The following is a 24,538-nucleotide window of genomic DNA, read 5'->3' as shown; positions in this document are numbered from 1 at the left end:
ACATTTTTAAAGAAATACTTTATTCATTGTACACTTGTGGGATGAGTTTAATAGCTTCATTGCTTTTTTTAATATGTTTTGTTAAAGCTTTTGACTATTCTTTCCATTATTATATTCATTGTATAACCATTACAATTGCAGCGACAACGCAGTATTAGTTTAAGCAGTTTAGACAGTGAAATGGAAATAGAATTACATGGAAAATCTTGTACTAGACCTGTAGGAGTTGCTAGTCGAGCATGCAGATCGCAAGCAAGTACTCATTCTCTCAATGAAGCTGATCTTGTACAGGTAATGGATGCTCATATTGAGAAGTTTCTTATATGTTTAATTTGTAATGAAGTGCATTGCAAATTTTTCTTTAACAGAGCGAATATCAGAAGATAGTTACAAAACGATTCAAAGGTAGTCAAAGATTAGCAGACAGCAGTGGTTTAATGCCTGGTCTTACAGGTTCTCGTTTACCTCTTCAGAAATCTATTTCAACGCCTTCAATTGTTACACCTCAAGTTAATGCTCACTTGGCAGAAACTGTAACTAGAACAACACCGTCACTTACAGCGTAAGCTAAATAAAAATATTTTTAGATTGCACAGCTAGATCAATACTGATGCAAATTTGTAAGCTATTGCATTGTCTTTTAATACATTTAAGAAATAACAATAATATTTTTTGTAATAAAATTATTAGTGTAAGTCTTATATTTTGAAATGTCATTGAAGTATATTAATAATATTTTGATTTTATTTTCAGTTTTGTATTTATTTCATCAATTTTTAACAACTACTTATAAATACTTCATGTTTTATGATCTAGCTTGCAATCTTTTTATGATATCATATACAAGTAGCATATAAAGTAACACATATTTTATGTATATATGAAGTATAAGATATGTGTATACATATATTTCTCTTAACTTAAGTAATTTTTAAATTAATAGTAAAAACAAATTGCATGGTTATTAATACGTTTATAAAAGATTTCAAAATTCGCCTACATTTAAGAATGCTTGCATCTTGTAGATGAAAGTATTTTAGCATGGTTGCACCATTTATTGCTATACTTAAGCAATTTTCAATTTTTTAAGACTACATTGCACCTATATTAAAGTCAAAATATTACTTCATCCTCATAATATTTGATTCCTAAAATTATTTCAAAAATTTTTATCTCGCGTTGAATAATCTAAGTAATCATTAAATAATCATTTAAATGATATTCCGTATACTCTGTTTAACTGTGCGTCTTTGTGGCACTATTATCTCGGTGGAAAACCACGCGAGAATATCTGATTTGCATCTTTTACACAATAGTCGCATACTTTGTGTTTGTACTTGATAATTTCCTACCATCCTGCATGGTACAGCCGACGTGAAAGAAACGAAAAGGGTAGTGGAAGTGAAACTGAAACTGAGGATCTTCACACTCCAAACAGCCATGAATTCCATGAAGACAGAGAAGGCACTCCAAATGCTCAGATATCCTTTGATGAGTTACTAACGGAGTGAGTATTATACATTTTCAGTTTTTCACATATATATAAGGTGTGTGGTAACAGATAGAAAACAATTTAAGGGGTGCTTCTATTATACAAGACAAAAAAGAAAAATAATAAAATTACGTTTGAATTTCTTTTTATTAGTTATTGACATTTAAAAGTCAATTTCAATATCCCTATAATATAGAATATTAAGAGAAGACTTTACTACCATAAATAATGCATTTTATTAAGAAAGATTATAGATTGAATATAGAACTTGCCTACTCACAAAAATCCATAAGAGAATATCAATCTACCCTATGGAATTTCTAAGTAGGAAAAACTATCATCTCCTCTAATTCACGAATTTGTCTGTATGATTACAAAAGAGATACATTATGTACACGACTTTTTTATTCTGCATTTTAGTCTTATTTTGGTTTGTCTAAGCAGTTATTTATCATTTGTTACCAAACACTTTATATAGTATATTCTGCTAACAAGGCACAAGGAAAAAAATAACTGGTTTGTATCAGCTTTATTATTAATTATTTTTTTCTTATATCGTATATACATGACAATCAGATTATAATACTATTTAGATTTTTCTATGTGTATTTTACTCTTTCATTAAAATGCTCAGTAATGTACGCATTTAGTCATAACTTATAATTTATTTTTATCGTAATCACTAGTGTAAATACACCATAGTACTGCTTGTAAATATTTACTGCTAATCATTTTCATACTATACTGTTTTATATTGTAAATTATTTAAATTAATTACATTTATACATATATTAATTATAATATGTAGATATAATAAATAAATATATGTACATTTCTTTTTAGTGGAGTTGTATATGACGATCATCAATCAGAAAAAACTAGAAGAAAACGAGGTTCTATCTTTTTTCGTAAAAAAAAGGTATTAAAATTACGATATAGGAGATTCAAGTATATAGATAAAATATAATTCTAAAAATTACAATGAAATTGCAGGATAAGAGTTCCATCAAATCTACATCAAGCATATCTACAACTTCAAATAGCTATAATGTTAAGAGAGGATCTACTGCATCGTTACCCCTACCAGCGTCCTCTGGAAGTGGAAGGTAAATAACTTTTATTATTAGAATTATAGATTTCTTGCATTGGATCTGCGTATCTGTGGTTCAAGATTCGCACGCAATTGGCATGACTAGGCCTAAACTCGGAGTTTATTACAAACTCTTCTTATTTTCAATAGAAGTACAGGAGAACTTCCAGCATCCGAATTATTAAGAAGGCATGATTGTTTAAATGAGAAAATTTTTGAATATCGGAGAATCAAATTTCTAATAGCGAATAGATCTTCGGATATTAGAGATTCTACTGTACTGTATAACTTAAAGAATACATACACATATTTGCGCTCAGCAAAAAACGCAACTTTTTTTACTTTTCTTTGCTCATTAGATTTTTATAAAAATGTATCATCTGGGAGAAGTAATTAAACTTCGTTAATTGCCACTTATCAATTGATAATTTAATATAATTAATTGCCAAAAAAATTTTGATGTGTCAATATTTATATATATTTAAAACTTCTGTTAATCTATTATATTTCACATTTTACTCTGAGAAGTCTCTCTTACTGAATTTCTACATTTTGTATGAAAAACAAATAGAATAGGATAAATGCTAGAGGAAGTATTGTATCTGCTTATTATTCAGAAGCTTTGGCTGGCTCAAAAGCTTATTATTTCTAATTAATTTTGCAATTTAACCAAATAGTATGGCAAGCTTTAGCGTGTTTATCCTCGCGTCTCTAACATTAATTGATAAAAACATTTGCATATACATGTTAATTAACATACAAATTTCTATACCCAAACTTCTTCGGATATTGATTTTACAAGTTCAACATAAATTATAGATACGATACTAACGAAAAATGGTAGTTTTTACAATTCGAAAAGGGTATACACAATCTTTTTAAAAATGCATATCTATATGTTCTATATTGCACTAAAGTATGCTTTCGAAAAGGTAATGTTTACCTATAAAAGAGCGTGTATTATCAAGTGATATATAAAAACTGAGAAACGTAATAGAGTAAGAAAACTGAAGAAGGAAGGGAAACAAAAGGCAAAATAAGGTTGCCCTAATGCAGTGTGTGCTTTTTCCTTCCCCCGTGCATTCCCTCTCGTGCAACGACAAACCGATCGATTGTTCGACGATTAAAGGGAAATTAACAGCAAGAAAGCCGTGACAAGCTACAGTCCTTGGCGGCGAGTTGCTACTAAGCTCGGAGTCAAGTAAGTCTCAGAAGTCTGATGTGTTCCTCCTATTCTGTCGAAGCGTTCGTACGTTTCTGTTCGTATATTAAGTCCTACACAGTAGTAGGATGACCCGCGTCTATCGTTTCTCGATTCTTTTCTTGCACACATTGTTCAAAAGGCAATTGTATTGCCTCTTTGTGTTGTATTGACAGAGACATCACCTTGCCCCTGCCTATGCTTCTGATATGCTTGCTTCTATCATTTCTGATTATTCAATGATATATTTTATGTATACATCTCTTTGTAACTTCATCCAATCATTATAATATAAACATACAATTGTTAAATAACTAAGTAATTTCTTTATCAAGCATCATCAAGAATGAACATCTAGTACTCTCGTGCTTCCAATTGATATAAATTTCTTTATTACCCTGCACTTTGACTTTCCCTCCATAGTATGAATTTGTAGCTTTATTTACAATCTGTCCCGTGCTACTAAATGTATCTCAGAATCTACATTCAGCATTGTTCACTCATAAAACTTTTGTAGAAATACATTAATAATAAACATTTTAGATGTCAAGTTAAGGAAAATTCTATCATTATACACAGATAGGCGATTTCATGTTAAATTAATTATTTCTTTATGTTAGTAATATGTATTTTCCAAAATAAAATATGATGTAGTGCACGTAAAATCAGAGAAAAGGAGATTTAAGTAATAATTTTGCTAATTTCTAATTTATTTAAAAATATTGCGAAATTTGGAATGTTTGCCTGTTTTCATTAAAATGAGTTACACTTAAAAAATTTGATTTCAGAAACTATTCGCAGAACTTGACGTATTGTAATGTTGAAAATATTATTTAAAATATTCCTATTCTTTTAATTTGTCCGAAAATCGTGTGGTTTTTAAATTTAAGATGATGTAATGAAATGCTCCTCGAAATTTTAGTTAAAGAATAAGTCCTTTCCCCGATGAAGTTTTTGAAAATGTTTAATTGATTCAGCTTCTAAAGACGGTGCAACACGTGCACCTTATTTCAGGTAAACGGACTGTATGCTTCGCTATTATGGTCGGTTGTTTGTACTACTCGCATTCCATGTTCTCTCCATATTAATCCTTTCCTTTAATATTCAAAGTTTAGCAGCGCAACTAAACAGAAAATAAAGTGAATATAGACTACAATTTATGTTGAGACACATCATGTGACACAACCCTCCTTCTTTATATTCATTTGAATGACATTAAAGAAACCCTTCGGTAGGTACAAATGACATATGGGACGGATATGAGACCTGCCATTTTATTTTTATTGGATTGGCCGCTAAGTGATTGCGAATTTTGTCAATACCACCTAATGTCAAAATCCGCAATCACTTAGTTGCCAAATAGATCTTATTCAAGAAGTATCTAATTCTTTATATATAATTTATCCAAGTTTTGCAGATACCTGAGATTACGGATTCAAAAGAGTCGAACAGGCTCGGATAAATATCCAAGATATACGAATGAACGGATAGCCTGTCACTCTCAAGCCGATTTGAGTCGATTAAAAGAAAGAAGTCATCCGACTAGGTCGGACATGATCGGTTTTGAATCTCGAAGTTAAGAGCTCACGGTTATTCATAAAATTAGAGATACGAATCGGTCCAAATTAGTCCGAAAATATTGGGCTACATGAGAATTCATGTCTTGAATATCATCTCGTTACCAGGTCATACTTTAATTTCGGGTACCCGCAGTACTGACCAATTAATATACAAACATCTGTCCCTAATTGATAAATAAACTATCAAAGAATTGTAACATGTTCAAAATATCTGACATCATATTGACCTTATAGATTTGTTTAATTAGAATTGCATTAATAATTTTGTGTCACTATACCCTTTATTACTTCAAGTTATGATAAATGTGGCACTAGTGTTTAATTTTCAAATCAGCATTAAGATAAAATTGTCTTTTATAATGTATAATTTTAATTATGGAATACTACAACAAACACAACATTTGTTTCTTTATGATAGAAGCAGTATTTAAAAATATAGACTTATATTTTTCTTTCAGTCAAACAATAAATGAGGAGAAAGATGGAGATGGACAACATCGTGATATATCTAGGTTTGTAGAAACTTGTGTATTATTCAATTTTCTTTATCTTAAAATATCTAATTTATAAGAGCTTTTTGTTTAAAATAATATTGCAGTGGATTAGAAGGATTTGACTTTGGAGATGACGCTTATCAATTCACAGTGGGCGATCTGGAAGGTTTGGATCCTGAATTAGGCCTAGCTAAAGAAGAACCTGATTCTTGGAGTGCTGCCATTGGACATAACGTTGCATTACGATTAGCTGATAACTGTGAACGAAAAGTGAAAAGACAAGAACACATTTATGAATTTGTACTTACGGAAAAACATCACTGTTTGGTACTTCTCGCCATGGAAAGAATTTTTGCGGAAGGTCTGCGACGTCACTTTCGTTTGGGTCAAGCAGATCTGGAACGCATGTTCCCAAGACTACGCGATCTCATTGATATTCATTTACGATTTCTGCAAAAGTTACGTAAGAGGCAAAACACAAATTCTATTGTTCCTACAATTGCTGATATATTAGTGGATCAATTCTCTGGAGAGAATGCGCAACGTATGAAGAGTGCCTATGGAGAATTCTGTAGTCGTCACAGAGATGCTGTTGAAGCTTATAAGTATTATTTGCGTCATGACCCTCGATTTGCACGATTCGTACGCCAATGTCAGGTAACCATAGTAGAGCATTTATTCTTTTGTTCATTTGCGCATATATATATATATAATAACATGAAGATGCATATAATTAACGTTTATACAGTCACATCCTTTGCTGAAGAAGAAAGGAATTCCTGAGTGCATTCTATTTGTTACTCAACGTTTAACAAAGTATCCACTGCTCGTTGAGCCACTCATAAAAACAGTTATTGCACACGAAGAAGGTGAAGATTTACGCAAAGCCCTGGTTCTTGTTAAAGAAATCTTAGCAAATGTAGATGCATGTGTTGCTGACAAGGAAAGAGAAGATAGAAAATTAGAAATCTATAACAAGTAAAAAAAATTATATATTTTATAAACTATATTTTTAATGCTTTCATACTTATCAATAACATTTCTTTTATTATTATCATTTAGGATCGACGCAAAATCTTTTGCAACATATCGTGGTGCCAAGTTCAAAAAATCAGACATCATGGCATTTAATAGAATCTTAAAATTCGAAGGAACTGCATATTTAATGCAAGGTCGTGGAAAAATGACTGCCATTGTAGTGGTTGTTCTTTCTGACATATTATTTTTCTTGGCTGAGAGAGATCAGAAGTATGCATTTTTTGTGCCTGACAATAAGGCTGGTATAGTATCACTTCAAAAATTACTAGTTCGTGAAAAAGCGGGTCAAGAATCTAGAGGAATTTATTTAATAAGTAGTAATCCAGCTGAACCTGAGATGTTCGAATTGAAAATTCAAAAACCGAAAGATAAACAATTATGGATACAAGCAATTAGATCAGCAGTTGAAGCCTGTCCACAAGAATCTGAAAATGAAACTGATATATTAACTGAAAATAATAATAATAATGAATTAAGAGATACACGTTCCTCTTCTATATCGTTACTTTCTGTTGAAGAAAGACAACGTTTAGTTAAAACTAAAGAGTTACATGTTCTTAAGATAGTTGGTACGTGCGACATTTCGTTATTAAATATATATATTTTAATAAAAACGTGAATATGTTATTAAATCATTTTATATTACTATAACTAGGTGAACTGCGAAAAAAGGATGCAGAACAGGCGTTATTACTCGAAGAGAAAATCAGCTTACAAATGCAACTCTTACATGCTGCTAATATTTGGAGTGGGAACGAAAGTAGTGATAATGAGAAAATAGAAAAAGCTGATAAAGAAATTGCAGATTATACAAGATTAGTTCACAATGAAGGAACAGATACTACACAGTTACGACAAGAGGTTACTATGTTTTATATATACTACTTTATATATTTTCAAATTAAATTATAACTATAAAGGATATTCACATAACTATAAAGGATTTCTGTATATACTTTATAAGATATTATAACTTATATTATTCAAACTTATATAACATTTTTATTTCATTTTTAATCATATGCATAGAATAAATTAATCATATGTATAGAATTAAATTAAATATCCTGTACATATAAGTGCAGTGAAAACTAAAGAAAAAGTAATTCTTTTTGTAGGTGATTGTTGCTGTACAAGAAGCAACAAAACTTGCTAGCTCATTATCTTTTACTGCGGGTGGCGCTACTCTTTCGAGAAGTTTAAGTTCTGCGGGAGAGCGACATAGTGAGGCCTATGTTCCGTCTGCTCTTTGTGTTCCTCGAAGAGCTGAGACATTTGCGGGTTTTGATCATAACAAGGTAAATACACAATACATACATAGCAATTAAAATCAATATAATAATATTGTGTTCTTTTTTTAGGAAAAGTATCCGTTACGAGAGTCTGCAATTCATTCTGTAATTTCTCTTCCAAAGGTTAGTGAATTTATAAAAGAAGGTCTAGAAGAAAAAGGAAATCAAGATACAGAAATAAATAAAGATCAACAATGGGCAGCGATTCGTCTGTCTCATCATGTCTATAGGTTGGTCTGTATAATTAGTAATCAGATGACAACAATTGATAGTCTACAGGCTCAATTAGCAGCATGTAAAGAGGGTAGTATGGGCAAATCAAATAATAGACCTAATCCAAATCGCCAATTAGAAGAATTACGTAATTTACAAGACAAGTTAAGTCGAGAGAAAGCAGCGTTTCGCGCCGCATCACAACAAGAACAAAAGCAGCTAGAAGAAGAACGAGCCGAATTGGTAAGACAACGTGAACAATTAGCAGCAGAACAGAGAGATGTTACGCAGCAACGAGATCAGCTATACCGACGACTCGAGGCATTAGAACGGCAAGGATTGACAGTAGTTACAGGTTCTGCACCTAGTTCTACAACTATTCACTTATCCCACTTGACGCAAGGAACTGATACCACTGTGCAGACGCGGAAAGCACAGCCGGATGCTAAAAGAATACCATTAAATTTAATTAGTGCTACTAATCAGCAAAAAGTGCAAAGTAATCTTCCAGTCAAGCAACAATTGCCTCTAAAACTTGCTAGTGGAAGCAACAATAATAGTAGGCAAGTATAAATATTAGTTTGAAATTATGTGTTTAAATTACGAAATATATTTCATGCATATACATTTTTTATCTAATAAAAAATATAGAAGTGGAAGTACGAGTAATAATAGTCCAGATCGACATTCACGAACGGGAAGCAGCCCAGCAATCGTAACTGGCTCTACGTATTCTTCACCAGAATTAGGAAACAATCATGCCGCTACAAGTCAAAGTCATTCCTCAAATCGTTCACTTAGAATTACACGATCTCCTCCGGAATATTCACATCAGCAACAGCATCAAAGAACGGAACAGCAGCAACCATTGGAAGAAGAAGTCATTTTTTTCTGACGTTTCTTTCGTTTTGGTCGGAAACATTCTCGATCTTCTCGTCCTGCAACTGGCGAAGCTACCCCGACTTCTACATTAACTCCCTCTCGAAGCCAATCAAAAGATGCTCAACCTAGAAGTCGCGTAAAGTCTTTTTGACTTTCAACATTTTCTCGGTAAGATTTACGTTATTTTTAACGTTCTCTTCATTATTACTATTATCTTTAATTCTTCCTTGTTTGTATCGTGTTTATGATAAGCTCTTCCTCGACCACTTCTTTTCTTCTTCTTACTTGCCCGTATCTTTTTTTTCTCTTTTCTTTTCTTAAAAATTTTATTAGTGTTGTACATTGAAATGCAACATAGTATATAAGTGATGCATTTATGGTGTCCATAATAACAGTATGATTGTCAAATAAAAAAAGGGATATACTATATTATTCTCAATGAATTGATAAAAGATAGTGTTACTTTTCAACTGCTACTGAGGGCAATAATATCATTTTTATGCAAATTCTCACAGAACCTATCATAAAGGGAGAATAACTATAAAATATGTGAAGAAATAAAGAGATAATGATTAGTGCTCAGAAATATTTACGAAAAAAAATATGTTAAAATGGCCGGCTTAGTGAAATAGATCAGCCGATCTTGTTAAATTCTTACTCGTTATGTTATTAAGCCGACTGACAGTTTTAGAAACATGATTTTAGACGAATCTTTTAAGCAAATCTGTTGCAGTTTGCTGAAAATGCAAAATAGAGAAAATACATTATATTAGGGTTGCATATACAGACATATATACATGGATGTGTATATATATATACTTTTTCATGACATATGTATGACATCACTTGTACGTATGTTGAGAATGAGACTTGCGGAAGTATATTGTGCATATGAATGAAATATTGAATGTACGTTCGTACGTAACAATTTCATTTTGCGGCACGTATACGTGTATATGTATTTGTACATGTATGTGTATGAATGTGTGAGCGCGGTAGCTATTCTTATACCATAACTTTAAAAGTATTTTAATACGTGCTAAAACGACGGGTAAGATCCACTGTTAACAATAATGCATTGCTATTATGTGTGCCAAGCCACAGATCGAAATCGTTAATTATTTGAATTTCATTACATCATTCCTGTAACGGGTATAAATCATTTTTAATTTAATTGAATCGAAAGCAATTCAAGCAATATTTTATATTTGATACTTTTCTTCGAGATTATTCACTGCCATTATCATTAATCTGTAATCGTTTTCTCTTTTCTCCTTTTTTTAATAACATATTTATTGCATTATGTAAGATCAGTGATAATTCTTGATCGTTTAAACTATTTTATTTATACTTTATACGAGACTTTTTTGATGAAAAGACTTACTGAGTATTTCGTGAAGATGGAAAAGTTCCAGAGAAAGTATTATACAAAGATTGATCATACTGCACGTCTAATTGTAAGATGTTGGATAAAAAGTAATCTTGAAAATGTGGCTGTATAATCTAGATCGTCGTTATAAGGTAAAAAATTGTTTGTTTTGATACGTACGTCTTGTTTAAATTTTGCACGTATTTACCTCAAAAGATGCCGTAGCGTGCAATATGATCGAATAAAAGGACAGCGTCGTCGAAGCATGATGATAAAACACGTGACTAATTAATTTATCTTCGTGAAGAAACATAAATAATGCTATCAACTTGTCTCAATCAATCGTGATGACAATAGTTCTTAAAAGTATTTCCATAAGATGTAAAGCGTGAGAGAAAAAAAAAATATAATTGAATTCTTACAAGTCTATTATTAAAACAATGCCGAGTATATATTAGCTCGCAAATAATATTGTATTAACCTGTTAGTAGCCTTCATGGATGGGTGTACGACTTCATTTCAAAAACACTTAACACAAACTAAAATATTCTTAATATCATAATGCTCATTATGAAAAAAACATAGAACATATGCGAAAAGTAAGTTTTAACACTGGAATGTAATTCCACGAAATTATTCCAAATAGATATTACAAATTATATATTCTATACAGGTATATATATATATATATATATACATATAATTATATATGTATATATAGATATATAATTTAATATATATTAAAGAATGTATTCTTTATATACATTAAGAACGTTGCACCATGTCAAATGTAACTTCATGCTATTAAAGTTTATTGTTATTAAATATTATCCTTATACAATGAAGTCGCACACCATCTTCAGGGTAACGCGAAGAATCAAATTGGGATAACAACTAAGGAGTAGTGCGGCGGCCTACATGCGTCTTGTGGCATCTAAAATATTTGAGGTCACTGGACAGCATAAGTTTAAGAGAGGATATAAAGAATTATTAGTAACGCGGTTTTCCACGTTTTAGTGAATCTTTACGTCCCGGACGCTCATGGGAAGTATTTTTGTACGTTTACTCTGTACCTACTATTTTACTCTAAAACTATATATTACTGTTATCATTGTGATACTCGCAGCTGCGATCGTATTTGGAAACGTTAATATAAAATTACACCTAATAAGTAAACGCGTATTTGTTTTAAGACGCGTTCACTTGATACATCAGCATTAATTCTCTTAGAGTTTAACGATTTTAAACTAAAGGCCGTTACGTCGGTTATATGCTAATATTAATTGTTATCATTGTGTTATTTGCTTGATTACTTCATCAAGATTACCATTTATTCGCGATACACTAAATGCGTCTATTCTATAACAAATGCACGTAAACTTTTATTTTAATAACTCCTTATATTGTAAAATGAAATGATTTTTCCGGAAGGCGATATCCATAGAAATTAATCTGTTACGTGGCAAGAGTAAACAAATATTTACGATATTTTTCTTCCTCTTTCAATTCTATACAAATATATACATACTGATATGTGATTTACATTCCTTAACGTTTATATATATACATATGCTACATTTTTCGATTGATACATGAATCGCCGTTAAATCATTAATCGCATAAAGAAATAATATCTATTTATTATAAATGTACATACAACTGTTATTGTAATAAAGAAAAACGTGAGGGAAATGTACGATTATGTTAATGTTACACGTAATATTTCTCTTCTGTTTATTATATTTACTTACAAAAACTTTCTTTGCATTTACAAATTTTTATCCTATCACTTTTACTTTAATATGGTTTGGTTCTATGCTGGCGATCACGTACTTTACCAGTACCAATTTTCGCCACCAATTTATGGCTAGAATTTTGTTGAATGGGTATAGTTTCAGTTGTCCTCCAAATGTTTATAAGTCCACCTTCACCTACTGTTATCAAAGAACCGCTCTGTAAATGATATTAGACAATATTAATTAAAATAATATGAATTTCATTTTAACTTTATTTATATTAAAATTATACCTTTTCATGTAGCCAGCTATCACGTACTATTTGTTTATTCCCTATCATATTGTAACATGTTTCTAATTGATCATTTATAACATTTAAACATCTCAAGTTTTGCCTAAAATGTTTTAATAAGGAATATATGAAAAATATTGTCAGTATGTAAAACTAATTGTTTATGTTCAAGTTTCTAATTAATATTGTTAAGAACATCATTAACTTTGATGTTATACTATCTGACATTATTAAATTTTTTAATTATATAGTAATTTACCCTTTAACATTACTGGCACCTGCAAGAAGAAACGGTTGTCCAAGAGCATTTGAAGCATGAAATCTGACTATGTAACAATCATCTGGATCATCATTCTGAAAAGAATGATATAAATTACGTAAAGTTTATCATTTTTATAAACATTAATATTAATATAAATTATACATATCCTATTAACCTGAGAAACTACTAAATTACTGCGATCAAATTTAGCATATGGTGTTGCTCCATCATGGTCCCAAAGTTGTAGTGAATTATGTGTTGTGCACCAAAGGTTGTCATCATTTAACCAACCTATCCTATCCTATATTTTTGTTTAAAATGGATTCTAATTTTTTTTAGAGTATAAATACATTTCAGATTTTATAAAGCATATTAACTTACCACTGATGATTCAGTGTTTAAGGAATAAGTTAATGCAGAATCTTCCGATGGCTGTGTAAGGTCAAAGACATTAATCAATCCATCTGTACTACCAGATGCTAAGACGTCCTGCTTACTAGAATGAAATGCCAAAGAGGTTACATCTTCTACATGAGATTCCCAGTATCCACCAAGAAGATTATTTTTGTCACCCAATTTTGAACTAGTATATCGTGCATCCCAAAATAAAATAAATGTATCTCCTCCAATATGTTCAGTACCACCTGCTATAAGCTTTTCATCACAACTGACATCAAAACTACAGAGAGGTTTTGTTTTGCCATCTTCTGTAATATCTAAGAATAAAGGAGAAGTATATTAAATGTACAAACTTAATTGTAAAATTTACATACCTTACATCATTACATACCTTTAAACCTTGCAACAACTTTGTCTTTAGCTCTCAAGTCGCATGCTGTAATTTCTCCACTGTTTGTAGCTGTATATAAAATATTTCTAGAAGTAGGGCTAAATCTAATACCGACGATAGGTGTTTGATTATGAGTTAATGTGGCAGTTTGGTTTAAGTTTTCCCCGACAGAGTATATTACACATGTATGGTTGGATAAGGCTGTACCAATTCTAAATTCTGGATCACTGTACATAAACATTAATTCATCAGATATTTTGATGATATCTTTTAAACATATATAATTATGAGTCAATTCACATCAAATCCAAGTCTAATATTAAATATCTAATATCTATACTTCGAAAATATATTTTCTGTAACTATAAAAATGGTATTTTTAATTTCACATTTAATTGGATATATTGTAAATTAAGCAAAAATATTAAAATGCTTGAAAAATTAAATATATTTATAATATTAATATTTCATTCACTACGATAAAATACTAATTCCCAAATACAAATTTTTAAAATTATTGTATATTAAATAAATTACATTTTTAAAAATACTGATTTCTCTATGGAATTGTTAAACAGCACGTTCTAAATGAAATGAAGAGAAAAATTGCATAGCACTATGTAATAATAAACATTCACGTAAAAATTAAAAAATTTGTTTAAATATCATACTTTTCTAAAATAGATTTGACGTAAAATGCTCCATAAGGATAAATAAGATTTACCTTTGAGTTCCACAGATAGCAAGAATATAATTATGATCAAGAGATACTGCTTCTTCAATCGACGATATTAATTCGCTTTTTCTTTTGATGGTTCGATTGTCATCATGCTTACGTGCACCATGTTCAACACTTAATCTTTTTAATGATTCAACAATTTTAGCCATGCTGCTCGTTTTCGAGGTTCTGAGCAGATATCACAAAATTAAGGTTAATATCACATTCGAATTGTAGCCATACGCCTTTTCAAATATAAAATATCTGCCACTTTGAACTATATTGGGATTATTAGATTTTTTATTTTTAACTTTCTATTTTGATGTGTAAAATTATCCAACACGTGTTTTCTTTTTTTTTATTTTAACTGCGAGTTTTATCAGATTGCATCGTACAAAGACGCAATTTTTTTGGCGCTAGTAGGAACAAAAACTAACGTAAACCATGAAGTTTGTCTAGTGTTAGTTATGATAACTATACTACTTTATCGATAGGTGGCTTTGTGTTTGTAGCATTCTTTTAAGTGGTCTAATTTTCAAATTAAAGAAAGGTATTTGAATTAAATAGACTTTCGTTCTTTTTTTTACTGCATTATTATTTTAAGTATGTACATACAAAAATTATATTAAATAGGATCAAGAGATGTTTTTTCATAAAAATGAGGCGCTAATTCTAATAACCATTCTGGTTGTATCACAGTTATGTCCTTTATATATGTTTTGTTTGTTTGTAAAACTTCATAAAATAGTAACCTTGAAAAAGAAAAAACAAAAATTTAGTATGATATGTACATGCGTTATTATAGAAATACACAAGATGTTACACTAAGGTTGATGTACAAACCATTGAGGTTGCTGAAGTGTATATAAACAGCTATTTGGATGTATATACAAATCCTTATTTCCACGTACTGTTTTATATACTCCAGTATAATGCAAGTACGCTGCTTTCGGAAAAAGTCCAGCAGTTATACATTTTAGAATTTGTTGTAAATTTCCTTGAAGGAAATGAGCTATTATCAGAAAATTTTTATAATTCATACTATATATAAAACAATAAAATTTAGTTTAATTTACCATTAGCCGAAACCAACGGTATATCTAATTTCTTCATCATAGAATGCATTTGCGTTCGAATTTCCGTAACTCTGCGTAAAGCTTTGTTATTAAGAAACTGTTTTTGACACCAACTAAGTGTTCTATTTTTCTCATAAGCAGTATATACATTCAGCAACGTTAATAAGTCTCCTTCCTCAACTTCGAATTTTCTATGCGCTATTCTTGCCTTTATAGCAGCTTGGCCTCCTGCAGGTCTTACAAAAACATTTTGTACTTGAAGCATAGCTAAAATCGTTGATAATTCTTCGGAACATCCCATTTCACCTGCGTAGGGTAGAAGCTAATTACATAATAAATTATTTAAAATAATTTTCGGTGATTTATATGGAAAATTTATGAGGAATTAAGTCTGTTCATTAAACTTTACCTGATACTATAAGAGATTTTGCCAAAACAGGCTCCAATGGCATTTCTGCCATTGTTACGCCCAATGGTGTCGTTAATTCTCCATTACTGTCAATTGCTCCTAGTGCATAAAGTAATTCCAGCCCAGTAAGAAGATTTTTACTTGGTGGAGCAGAAGGAAAGTTAAATCTTAATACATTATCAATTCCTAAAGCTTTTAATTGTAAGATCGCCGGTGCTAAATCCGAGCGTTGCATTTCTGGTGGCGTTGCCTCAAATAGTTCTGAGTATGCTTCCTTTGTGTACAATCTAGATTTTAGATAAAACTTTGCAAAATATGGAAATATAAACCAACAAATAAATTTTTATTAAATTTTTAAATAATTTAAACATTTACACATATTGTATACCTATATGCTTTTCCTGTTCGGACACGACCCGCTCGACCAGCACGTTGATTCGCGGATGCTTTGGACACAGGAACAATTACAAGAGAATTTGTCTGAGTTTCAGCCTCATACCATGGAACTTTTACAAAGCCACAATCAATAACTAGATAAAAATTTCAATCTTGTTTAAACTGAATTTTTTTATATAAAGTCTTATATGTATATTTAAACAATAACAATAAAAAATAGGAATATTTTATTTAGAATACAACTAACAAAATCGATGTTTTATTAAGTTCATACCATAAACAATATTTGGAATAGTGATAGATGTTTCTGCAATGTTCGTGGCTACGATAACTTTACGAGTGTCTTTGGCAGCCCTCCAAAATACTTTCAGTTGTTCTGAGTTTGGAAGAGATCCGTACATAGCCAGAGGTAAAAGTTTCTCTGAAAAAGAACAATACAAAGGCACTGATAAGATCTATTTTAAACTTCGGACAGTTATATAACAGGACAATGATGACGAGGGTATCATTCCGTATTCTACTCACGCTTGCCTTCCTTTATGAGCTTTGCATGCTCTGATAAAAGAGAAACTGCTTGGTCTACTTCGTCCAAACCCGTAAGAAACGCTAGAATATCACCAGGTTCTTCATTTTCGTGAATTTTCAAAGCAGTATCTATGACACTGGTCACGTAATTAGCTACTGGCTCTAAAATAAAATACAAAAATGAGAACATATTCATGACATAATTATAAGACGTCGCATAGGTAATATATATATTACAAAAACTCGAAACGGAGATAAAAAAACATGTTTAAAAAATTGGAACATTAGGAAACAAGTAAAAAATCATTGTAGAAAACAAGAAAAAGATATTGATGATTAATAATTGTAAACCAATTGCTTTATTTATCAATTGACCTAACGTATTATTTATAGAATGATGTGATGTATTTATATATGTATATATATAGATATACCTATAATGTAGAATACATCCACTGGATAAAGTCTACCTTCGACGGTAAGTATAATTGCAGTATCTTTTGCGGAATCCTTCGTTGTATTTGTATTGAAAAAATCTCGAAGCTGTTCTGCATCGACCGTAGCGGAACAAACGACAATTCGTAAACTTTTTCGTTTCTAAAATAAAACAAATTTTTCATGATAATTAGTATATCTTTTACTTAGACTTAAATTAAATTAAATGTTTATGAATTTACAATGTTCAATTACCCGGATTATTTTTTTCAGAAGTCCCATAATAATATCCGTAAGAAGGGTCCTTTCATGTACTTCATCCACCACGATTACAGAATAACTTGTCAACAAAGGATCGCTCATTAATTCACGAAGCAGAATTCCCTCTGTCATATACTATCAATAATATAATTTTATATAATTACTGACTTCATTTAACATTTATTATTTTTTAGTTTTCTGATAATTAAAATTCTCTATTATTTTAATTTATTATTTTCTTTGCTGCTTCAATTAAAGTCTAAAATAATACCTTGATCTTTGTTGTTTCATCCGTATAATTATCGAAACGTATAGAATAACCAACTTCGGTGCCTAAAATGCAATTGCGTTCATCAGCAACACGATTAGATAAAGATGTAGCCGCAACCCTTCTTGGTTCCGTGATGCCAATCATTTTCCCATCTGTACACCATCCTGCTTCAAGAAGATACTGTAATCATTTTAGAAAATAAAATTTCCTATGTATGCAATTCATAAAAATAAATATATGTACATTTGTAATTAATTGAATATTATAGTAATATACGTTTAGTACATTAAGAAAATATACTAAACATTTTATGATTTAGGAATACCGAAATTTTATTGATTTTTTATCAAAATTTTATTGCTTCTAATAATTTTTATAAAACAAATATCAACTATTAATAATAAATACAAAAGAAACAGTAAAAGATAAAATAAACGCTTATTGATACTAGAAACGTTCTAAGATAATAATGATAATAATAATAAAATGATGAATGATATGATATGAGTAATACGAATAATGATAAATGCATAATAAAGAAATATGTAATGAATGTCGAAAAAATCCAATATTACATTTATATTCTTGAAAATACTAATACGATTTTATTTTATCTAATAATGTAATTCTCCTCATATTTGAGGGGAACTACCAAATAGATACGAAATACATTTTGCGAAAACTATAAAAAGTAAATTGCCTCAATAAACTATAATAAACTATTGTTCTGCATTTATTTTAGACAAAAAGTTTTGTAATAGACATTGATGTGTTATTACGTAATATTCGATAGTTATAAAACTTTACCTAACATAAAAATCAATTGATACTCTTATCGCAGAATGACTAAGGCTAAGTAAAGTAACACCATATGTCAGATAAGCAAAAGTTATATTTCACATAAACTTGATTAGTACACTGTTGAATGCACTGATCGTTTTCCAAGTTCAACGTGAAGTTCTATTCTCTGAAATCTACTACCAGCTTTAATCTTGCGCACATCGGTAACGGCGGAATATTACATGTATTACGTCTTTGTGGTTTAATGTCATATTTATATCGGATTTTATTGAAAGCTTGTTATAACGATTTACTTCGACTTCGGCAAACTTACAAGTACTCTAATTAGGTAACTCACGACACTGGATCACGATAGAAATACGGATAAAGGCAAGAAGTTGTTAATTATTACTAATAAAAAGTACAAAATTATATACTTTGATGCACTTTGTGTTAATAATTATCACGTATCAATATATATTACTTAACTCTTATATTTAATATAAATACATATTTATGTTATGCATATAATACAATTTTATTGCATATATACAATATTATTGCATATAATAATGACAGTCAAAATATGCGATATTTTGAAGTACAGGTATAAAAAACATACTAAAAACATTTTATGAGGTTTGACATTTTATGAAAACATTTTATGAAAATTTACGCTAAGGTCCATCATTATTTTTCAATAGTATGTGTAAGTTATTGTGTATTATCGTATAAGTAGATATTAACATTATCCCCAAGTATTCCAATAATATCGAACATCACAGCAATACCACCAAAATCAATAATCTATGACAATTAATCAATATATTTTAATAACCATATTCTACAAATATGAAATTGAGACATATTGTATAAATGCTTAACTAGGAAGACAAATGTATTATTAAATATTTAGTGATGTAAATCAGTATTAATTATTACTAATAATTATGTTTATCTAAAAGAGCAACATGTGAACTAATACATATTACGATCTACAAATAATTTAGGAAAATTACTGTTGAAAATTTTGTTTATAATAGAACATTAACATATCATATATTTTTATAAAGCTAATTCGTAATAAAGTATTATTACCTTATCATTTAAGGAGTTATACACATTTTTTTATACATCAGTCTGCTGTGTATATAAAATACATGCAGAAAAATAGAAAATACAAAAAATTTTATCAACATATTGCTTTCGTAGACAAATTTGCAAATTTCAGTGTACAATAGTCATCTTAGTCATTATATCACCAGTAACAAATAGTAGAAAACAATGCTTTCCAAGATTCACACTGTCATCCTTGAGTGTAGACATCAGATGAAGATATCTCTTCATCAATCAATGATGGTACATCTTGCATGTATGTATAGGCCCGTAAATAATGAAATTCAGTTACATAAACAAGTAATAATACAAGAACATATAAAGACCACTTTACAAGTCTAATATACTCCCGCATACGATCAAAAAATATTGCCAAAAGCAAGTAATCCATGACAGCATGAAAATTCAAAAATTTCCAACAAAGGGTTATTATTGTAAAGGATAAACTTCTAAATATAGCTGTTTGTCTAGCATAAAAATGTTCTCTACTAATCGGTGTTGTTCTATATTCAGTCTCAAGAAGATCTTGATATAAATATATATATCGATTCCAGGCGGCACTGCTGAGGAACAAATGGACGGCGATAAGTAATATGTTACGAAGTGCTGCATTTGAAGTTTTCAAAGTTACATTTCCAGGTTCCAAAACTGAAGATACAGGAAGTTGTGGTAGCTTATCGTAACCTCCACGTCTACTTGAGTTACGAGCAAGAAATTGATATAAGCCAATAATAAAAGCAACACATCCAAAAGCATCACAAATACCATCGATAATGTAACCAGATGAGCCAATGTCTGATCGTTCACCATTAATATTTGCTCTTTTTCTAGCAACATGTCCATCCAAATCATCCAACCATGTTCTTGCTTGAAACAGTATTACACCTAAACGTCTATAAGACAACGAATCACTGGAAACACATTTACCAGCCAGCACTGCTATTAATACATGGAAACAACTGATTGTGTTTGGTGTCACCCATATCCAAGAACTGCTTATATGCAATAGATCATCCATGATAGCTGCAAGAGGACTCAAGAGAAAATGATTTGGATGATCAAGCATTAATCCTTTTACAGTCACTGTACACAATGGATTAAAATCACAAGGTATGATTGAAACATATTGTGTACCATTTGATATAGGTCTTATATCATAATTTTGTGTTCTAGAATACAATAGAAGATCCATTCCAAGGAAGTATAATGTCATTAATATCAAAATTGCTAGGAATGACCTGCTTACTAGAGTTGTTGAACCAAACATTTTGTATATAAATTTGGCACGTTTGTATAAATTGGTAAATATATTGTTATATCTTTATAACATGTTCCTTATGTTATATTATCACTTTCTTTCTTTATAATAGATCCAAATATATTAGAGATATGTAGTTAATGTAAATGCACACTGCTATTAAATATTAGCAATAAATTCATTGCTCAGTAATTTTATTATAGATACTTCTTTAATATAACACGAATAAAAAAACACGTTCGTTTATTATTTTGAAGCAATAATATTATTGTGATATTCACTTTTTCGATATAATGAATTGTGTATGGCAAATAAAAAATACAGTCTTTCAACTTTTAAACTCATCACGTTACTAATTTGATTACGATGATTTTTGTACCATACTTTTTTGCAGGATTACGAGTACAGTGGAATTATCATAATAATTAACAGTACTTTGCTCCATTGTTAATAATGTTGCAATATTCATGGACGACGTATTCATGGGACACGGATCAGTGTGCCATGACTACACATGGCTAGATGAAATCTGCAGATTCCGAATATACTATTTTGATCGATTAACTGATACCATGCCGGTATATTTTTTTTTGGAAAACGTTTGGTGTTGGAAAACGTTTCAAATACCTTATTTAATACATTATCACGTTATTTATCAAAATAGCATGAGTTTCTCTCATAATAATAATATTTCAATCGCACTGTTGTCAGATAATTTCTTTTTTTAATTGTTCGATAACAAAATAGCGAACTATAAAAATTGTTATTCCATGATATTTCTTTTTACGACACATTATTATTCACTAAGTTATTAGGTATAACTATTATGAAAAGTACAGTTCTCGAAAAATTTGACTAACACACATTACAATTTGAAAAGATGATGATGTACTGTCGAATTTGTTTGACCACAACAGAATGGCGATACAACAAGATCTTCATCTGTGCGCGTGCGCGAGTTTATATATTACTCAAAATTTCTATTATATATATATATATATTATATACAAATAACATTTTTATGATATTTGTACATATATCATGTAAATGAAATCCTAAATAAGTAAATATAATATACAGGGTGTTACTGAACAGATGGTACAAACCAAAAGAAGATAAATGCATGAAAAGTAAAGTCAAAAATATATAGAATAAAATTTTGTCATATAATGCACTGTTTTCGAGAAAATTGAATTAAAAAATTTGTCAAATATGCTTCAACTTAACTAATCATGAACTAAATATGCGTACACGATACATTTTAAAATAAAATTTTTTTGTTTCAAGCCTCGTTTTCAAGAAAATAGAGTTTGCATATGTTTAGTTAAGAGCTATCTTGGTACACGCGCATAATAAATTTTCAAATTTATTTTTTTCGGAAAAAAAAGAATGTAATTCTTATGAAAGGATCTTATTACATATATTTGACTTGTTTTTTCATGTAGATTCACTTCCTTTCGGTTTGTACTACCAGTTCAATAACACTCTGTATATACAGAGTGACCGATTTTAATTTATATACGCAAATTACTCCTACAACAATGTATCAATTGTATAAAAAAATAGCTCAGATAAGAAGTGAATGGTTTCGAGGGGGCCATAAGCTGGTGTAAGTAGTTCTTTTGAAGACAACGCATAAACAAGGACAACGTAAACATAAGAATACCGCTCCGCGTCTTTCCTTGTCTTTCATACATTATATTTGACATATTAAAGTTAAGATATCTGCTAAACTAGTGATTTTTCGATATAAATAGGTTAATATGGTATATAGGTATATGGTATATAGGTAATACAAAAACGTGTCATCTTCGTATGAGCTTTATGTGTCTGTATACAGAGAAAAACTATGTATTTACATCAGATGGTGTACGAGTAATTTACGTTTATAGATTCAAAACGAGTCATCTTATGTATATGAAAAACAATCAATTAAGTTATTTGGAAAATCATGTATATTCAAACTCTCAATCAAAAAAATCAGAACTGTCACTCAAAAATATTACACAACTACTATAAATGTTACATAAAATTTAAAAAATAAGCAAGAAAAATTTAATTATGACATATTGAGAATATCCCAATTTTTATAAGTGCATGTTTGAAATATGTATAACTCTGTAAAAGATTATATAAGTGGCAACAGCAAATATGTTATATATATGTATATGTTACATTATATTTTATATCATAAATTCATGTAGAATTATATTACTACATACAATAAAATCCATATCATCACAATGTTATTTATTTAAATTTCAGCTCCCTATATTATAATATAATTCCTTTAAAATAAAGGCATACCTGAGGTAACTGCGTACTCTTTCCACATCCAGTTTCACCGATTAAGACTAATGTTTGATATTTTTCCAGTAAGTATATAATATGACTTCTATACTTAAATGTAGGCAATCGTTGACGTTGCATATTAAGTGCAAGCGAATGATGAGCATTGTATACAAATTGTGTGGACGAATGGGCTTCTGTATCTGGTTTATCCTCTTGCCACATACTATCACCTGTAATTAAAAAAATTATCAGATGAATATAAAATTTTTCTCGATATAATATATATAAACATATGGAAATAAGGCACATATATGTACAAAATTCATAAGTTCAATAGGTTATGTCATACAATTGTTATATATATATGTAAGAATAAGTTTTACAACATATGATAATGTCAGCGTATAATACTACTTTTAAATCAGTTATAATTAAAAAGAATACAATATTAGGAAATAAAAATAAAAAAAGAGTAAACATTATGCTTTTACATGTTTGTATGGATACGTTCAAAAACAATTGTACTTACCAGGTTTAGAAAAAGTCGGTTTTGTATTCATTTTATATAATTATGTAAACAATACAACGAGATAAAATTAGTTGTCAAATATATCACCAGATTATAAACTCTTATATTTACATAATAATCACACAATTCAAATAAACACAACTATTTTACCGCCCGATATATATGTAAGTAAATACACATAATGCGTTACTGGTACGTTGACAGACGGAAGGAATGCGGACCTAATTGGTTATTTCCGATAGACTCAACACAATCATAAAGATAAACATGCGTATTGGCTGAAAATGTCAGATACAAATAAAGCAATATAGCAACGCATGACGATGAGCGATATAATACAGTACTTCTCTTGCCTCTATGCCATTCGAATTGATAACGACACTTACGAACAATGCAGTATATACATATTTCTCACACCTGTCATATTCCTTTAAACTGTAATTTTCCTATAGATGACACTGTATGTGATTTAAAAATATTTAAACAATTCTAACTATAAGAATATTTATAATTATTATATTTTATATTATTTAGCTATATAAACAGCAGGAAAAAATCCGCTTGTTAGGAAATATTTTTTATTTTTAATTGAATTGATGTAATCAGAAATTTCAATTTCATACCCTCACACATACATATATTTCAGCAAATTATTTAATTTTATTTCAATTCTAAACTGGACCAACAATATATAAAAAAAATTGAAGACCTAATATAGGAAAACATGAATATAATATTTCA

General features: G+C 29.8%; 4 protein-coding genes across 8 annotated transcripts in view; 1 reads left to right on the top strand and 3 right to left on the bottom strand.

Moving 5' to 3' along the window:
• Positions 1-12,408, top strand: part of LOC126868920 (rho guanine nucleotide exchange factor 18) — a 15,964-nt gene extending 3,556 nt beyond the window's left edge. The window contains exons 5-18 of one of the 3 annotated variants that reach the window (XM_050624901.1): positions 142-291; positions 369-562; positions 1,370-1,507; positions 2,336-2,411; positions 2,486-2,598; positions 3,712-3,783; positions 5,822-5,875; positions 5,962-6,514; positions 6,606-6,835; positions 6,920-7,464; positions 7,551-7,756; positions 8,014-8,193; positions 8,257-8,963; positions 9,052-12,408. In XM_050624901.1, coding sequence (XP_050480858.1) covers positions 142-291; positions 369-562; positions 1,370-1,507; positions 2,336-2,411; positions 2,486-2,598; positions 3,712-3,783; positions 5,822-5,875; positions 5,962-6,514; positions 6,606-6,835; positions 6,920-7,464; positions 7,551-7,756; positions 8,014-8,193; positions 8,257-8,963; positions 9,052-9,295 — 3,462 coding nt within the window. In that variant the 3' untranslated portion in view covers positions 9,296-12,408. The remainder of the gene's footprint in view (positions 1-141; positions 292-368; positions 563-1,369; positions 1,508-2,335; positions 2,412-2,485; positions 2,599-3,711; positions 3,784-5,821; positions 5,876-5,961; positions 6,515-6,605; positions 6,836-6,919; positions 7,465-7,550; positions 7,757-8,013; positions 8,194-8,256; positions 8,964-9,051) is intronic. The other 2 variants (XM_050624903.1, XM_050624902.1) reach the window with 2 other exon arrangements.
• LOC126868937 (WD repeat-containing protein 89) lies at positions 12,369-14,875 on the bottom strand. Its single transcript, XM_050624958.1, has 7 exons — positions 14,456-14,875; positions 13,732-13,958; positions 13,323-13,657; positions 13,117-13,242; positions 12,939-13,033; positions 12,680-12,782; positions 12,369-12,604 (listed from the first exon to the last, which is right to left on the bottom strand). Exons 1-7 carry the CDS (start codon positions 14,617-14,619, stop codon positions 12,449-12,451), a joined length of 1,206 nt encoding a protein of 401 aa, XP_050480915.1. The 5' UTR covers positions 14,620-14,875; the 3' UTR covers positions 12,369-12,448.
• Positions 14,796-24,538, bottom strand: LOC126868926 (probable ATP-dependent RNA helicase DHX35). Of its 3 annotated transcripts, XM_050624915.1 has the most exons (12): positions 23,798-24,538; positions 23,284-23,498; positions 17,823-18,002; positions 17,546-17,686; positions 17,290-17,452; positions 16,856-17,017; positions 16,605-16,751; positions 16,323-16,464; positions 15,935-16,221; positions 15,526-15,831; positions 15,293-15,446; positions 14,796-15,201 (listed from the first exon to the last, which is right to left on the bottom strand). In XM_050624915.1, exons 1-12 carry the CDS (start codon positions 23,826-23,828, stop codon positions 15,075-15,077), a joined length of 2,055 nt encoding a protein of 684 aa, XP_050480872.1. In that variant the 5' UTR covers positions 23,829-24,538; the 3' UTR covers positions 14,796-15,074. The 3 variants fall into 3 exon arrangements, with proteins under 3 accessions (XP_050480872.1, XP_050480874.1, XP_050480873.1); XM_050624917.1 differs by lacking the exons at positions 23,284-23,498; positions 23,798-24,538 and adding an exon at positions 19,701-19,847; XM_050624916.1 differs by lacking the exons at positions 23,284-23,498; positions 23,798-24,538 and adding an exon at positions 18,630-18,778.
• LOC126868939 (ceramide phosphoethanolamine synthase) lies at positions 19,077-23,284 on the bottom strand. The gene has a single exon (XM_050624961.1). The coding sequence runs from the start codon at positions 20,983-20,985 to the stop codon at positions 19,909-19,911; it is 1,077 nt and encodes a 358-aa protein (XP_050480918.1). The 5' UTR covers positions 20,986-23,284; the 3' UTR covers positions 19,077-19,908.

This window comes from Bombus huntii, chromosome 8, assembly GCF_024542735.1.
Source record: "Bombus huntii isolate Logan2020A chromosome 8, iyBomHunt1.1, whole genome shotgun sequence".
NCBI lineage: Eukaryota > Metazoa > Arthropoda > Insecta > Hymenoptera > Apidae > Bombus > Bombus huntii.
Note: the sequence above shows the minus strand (reverse complement) of the source record. Positions and strands in the feature narration are given on the sequence as shown.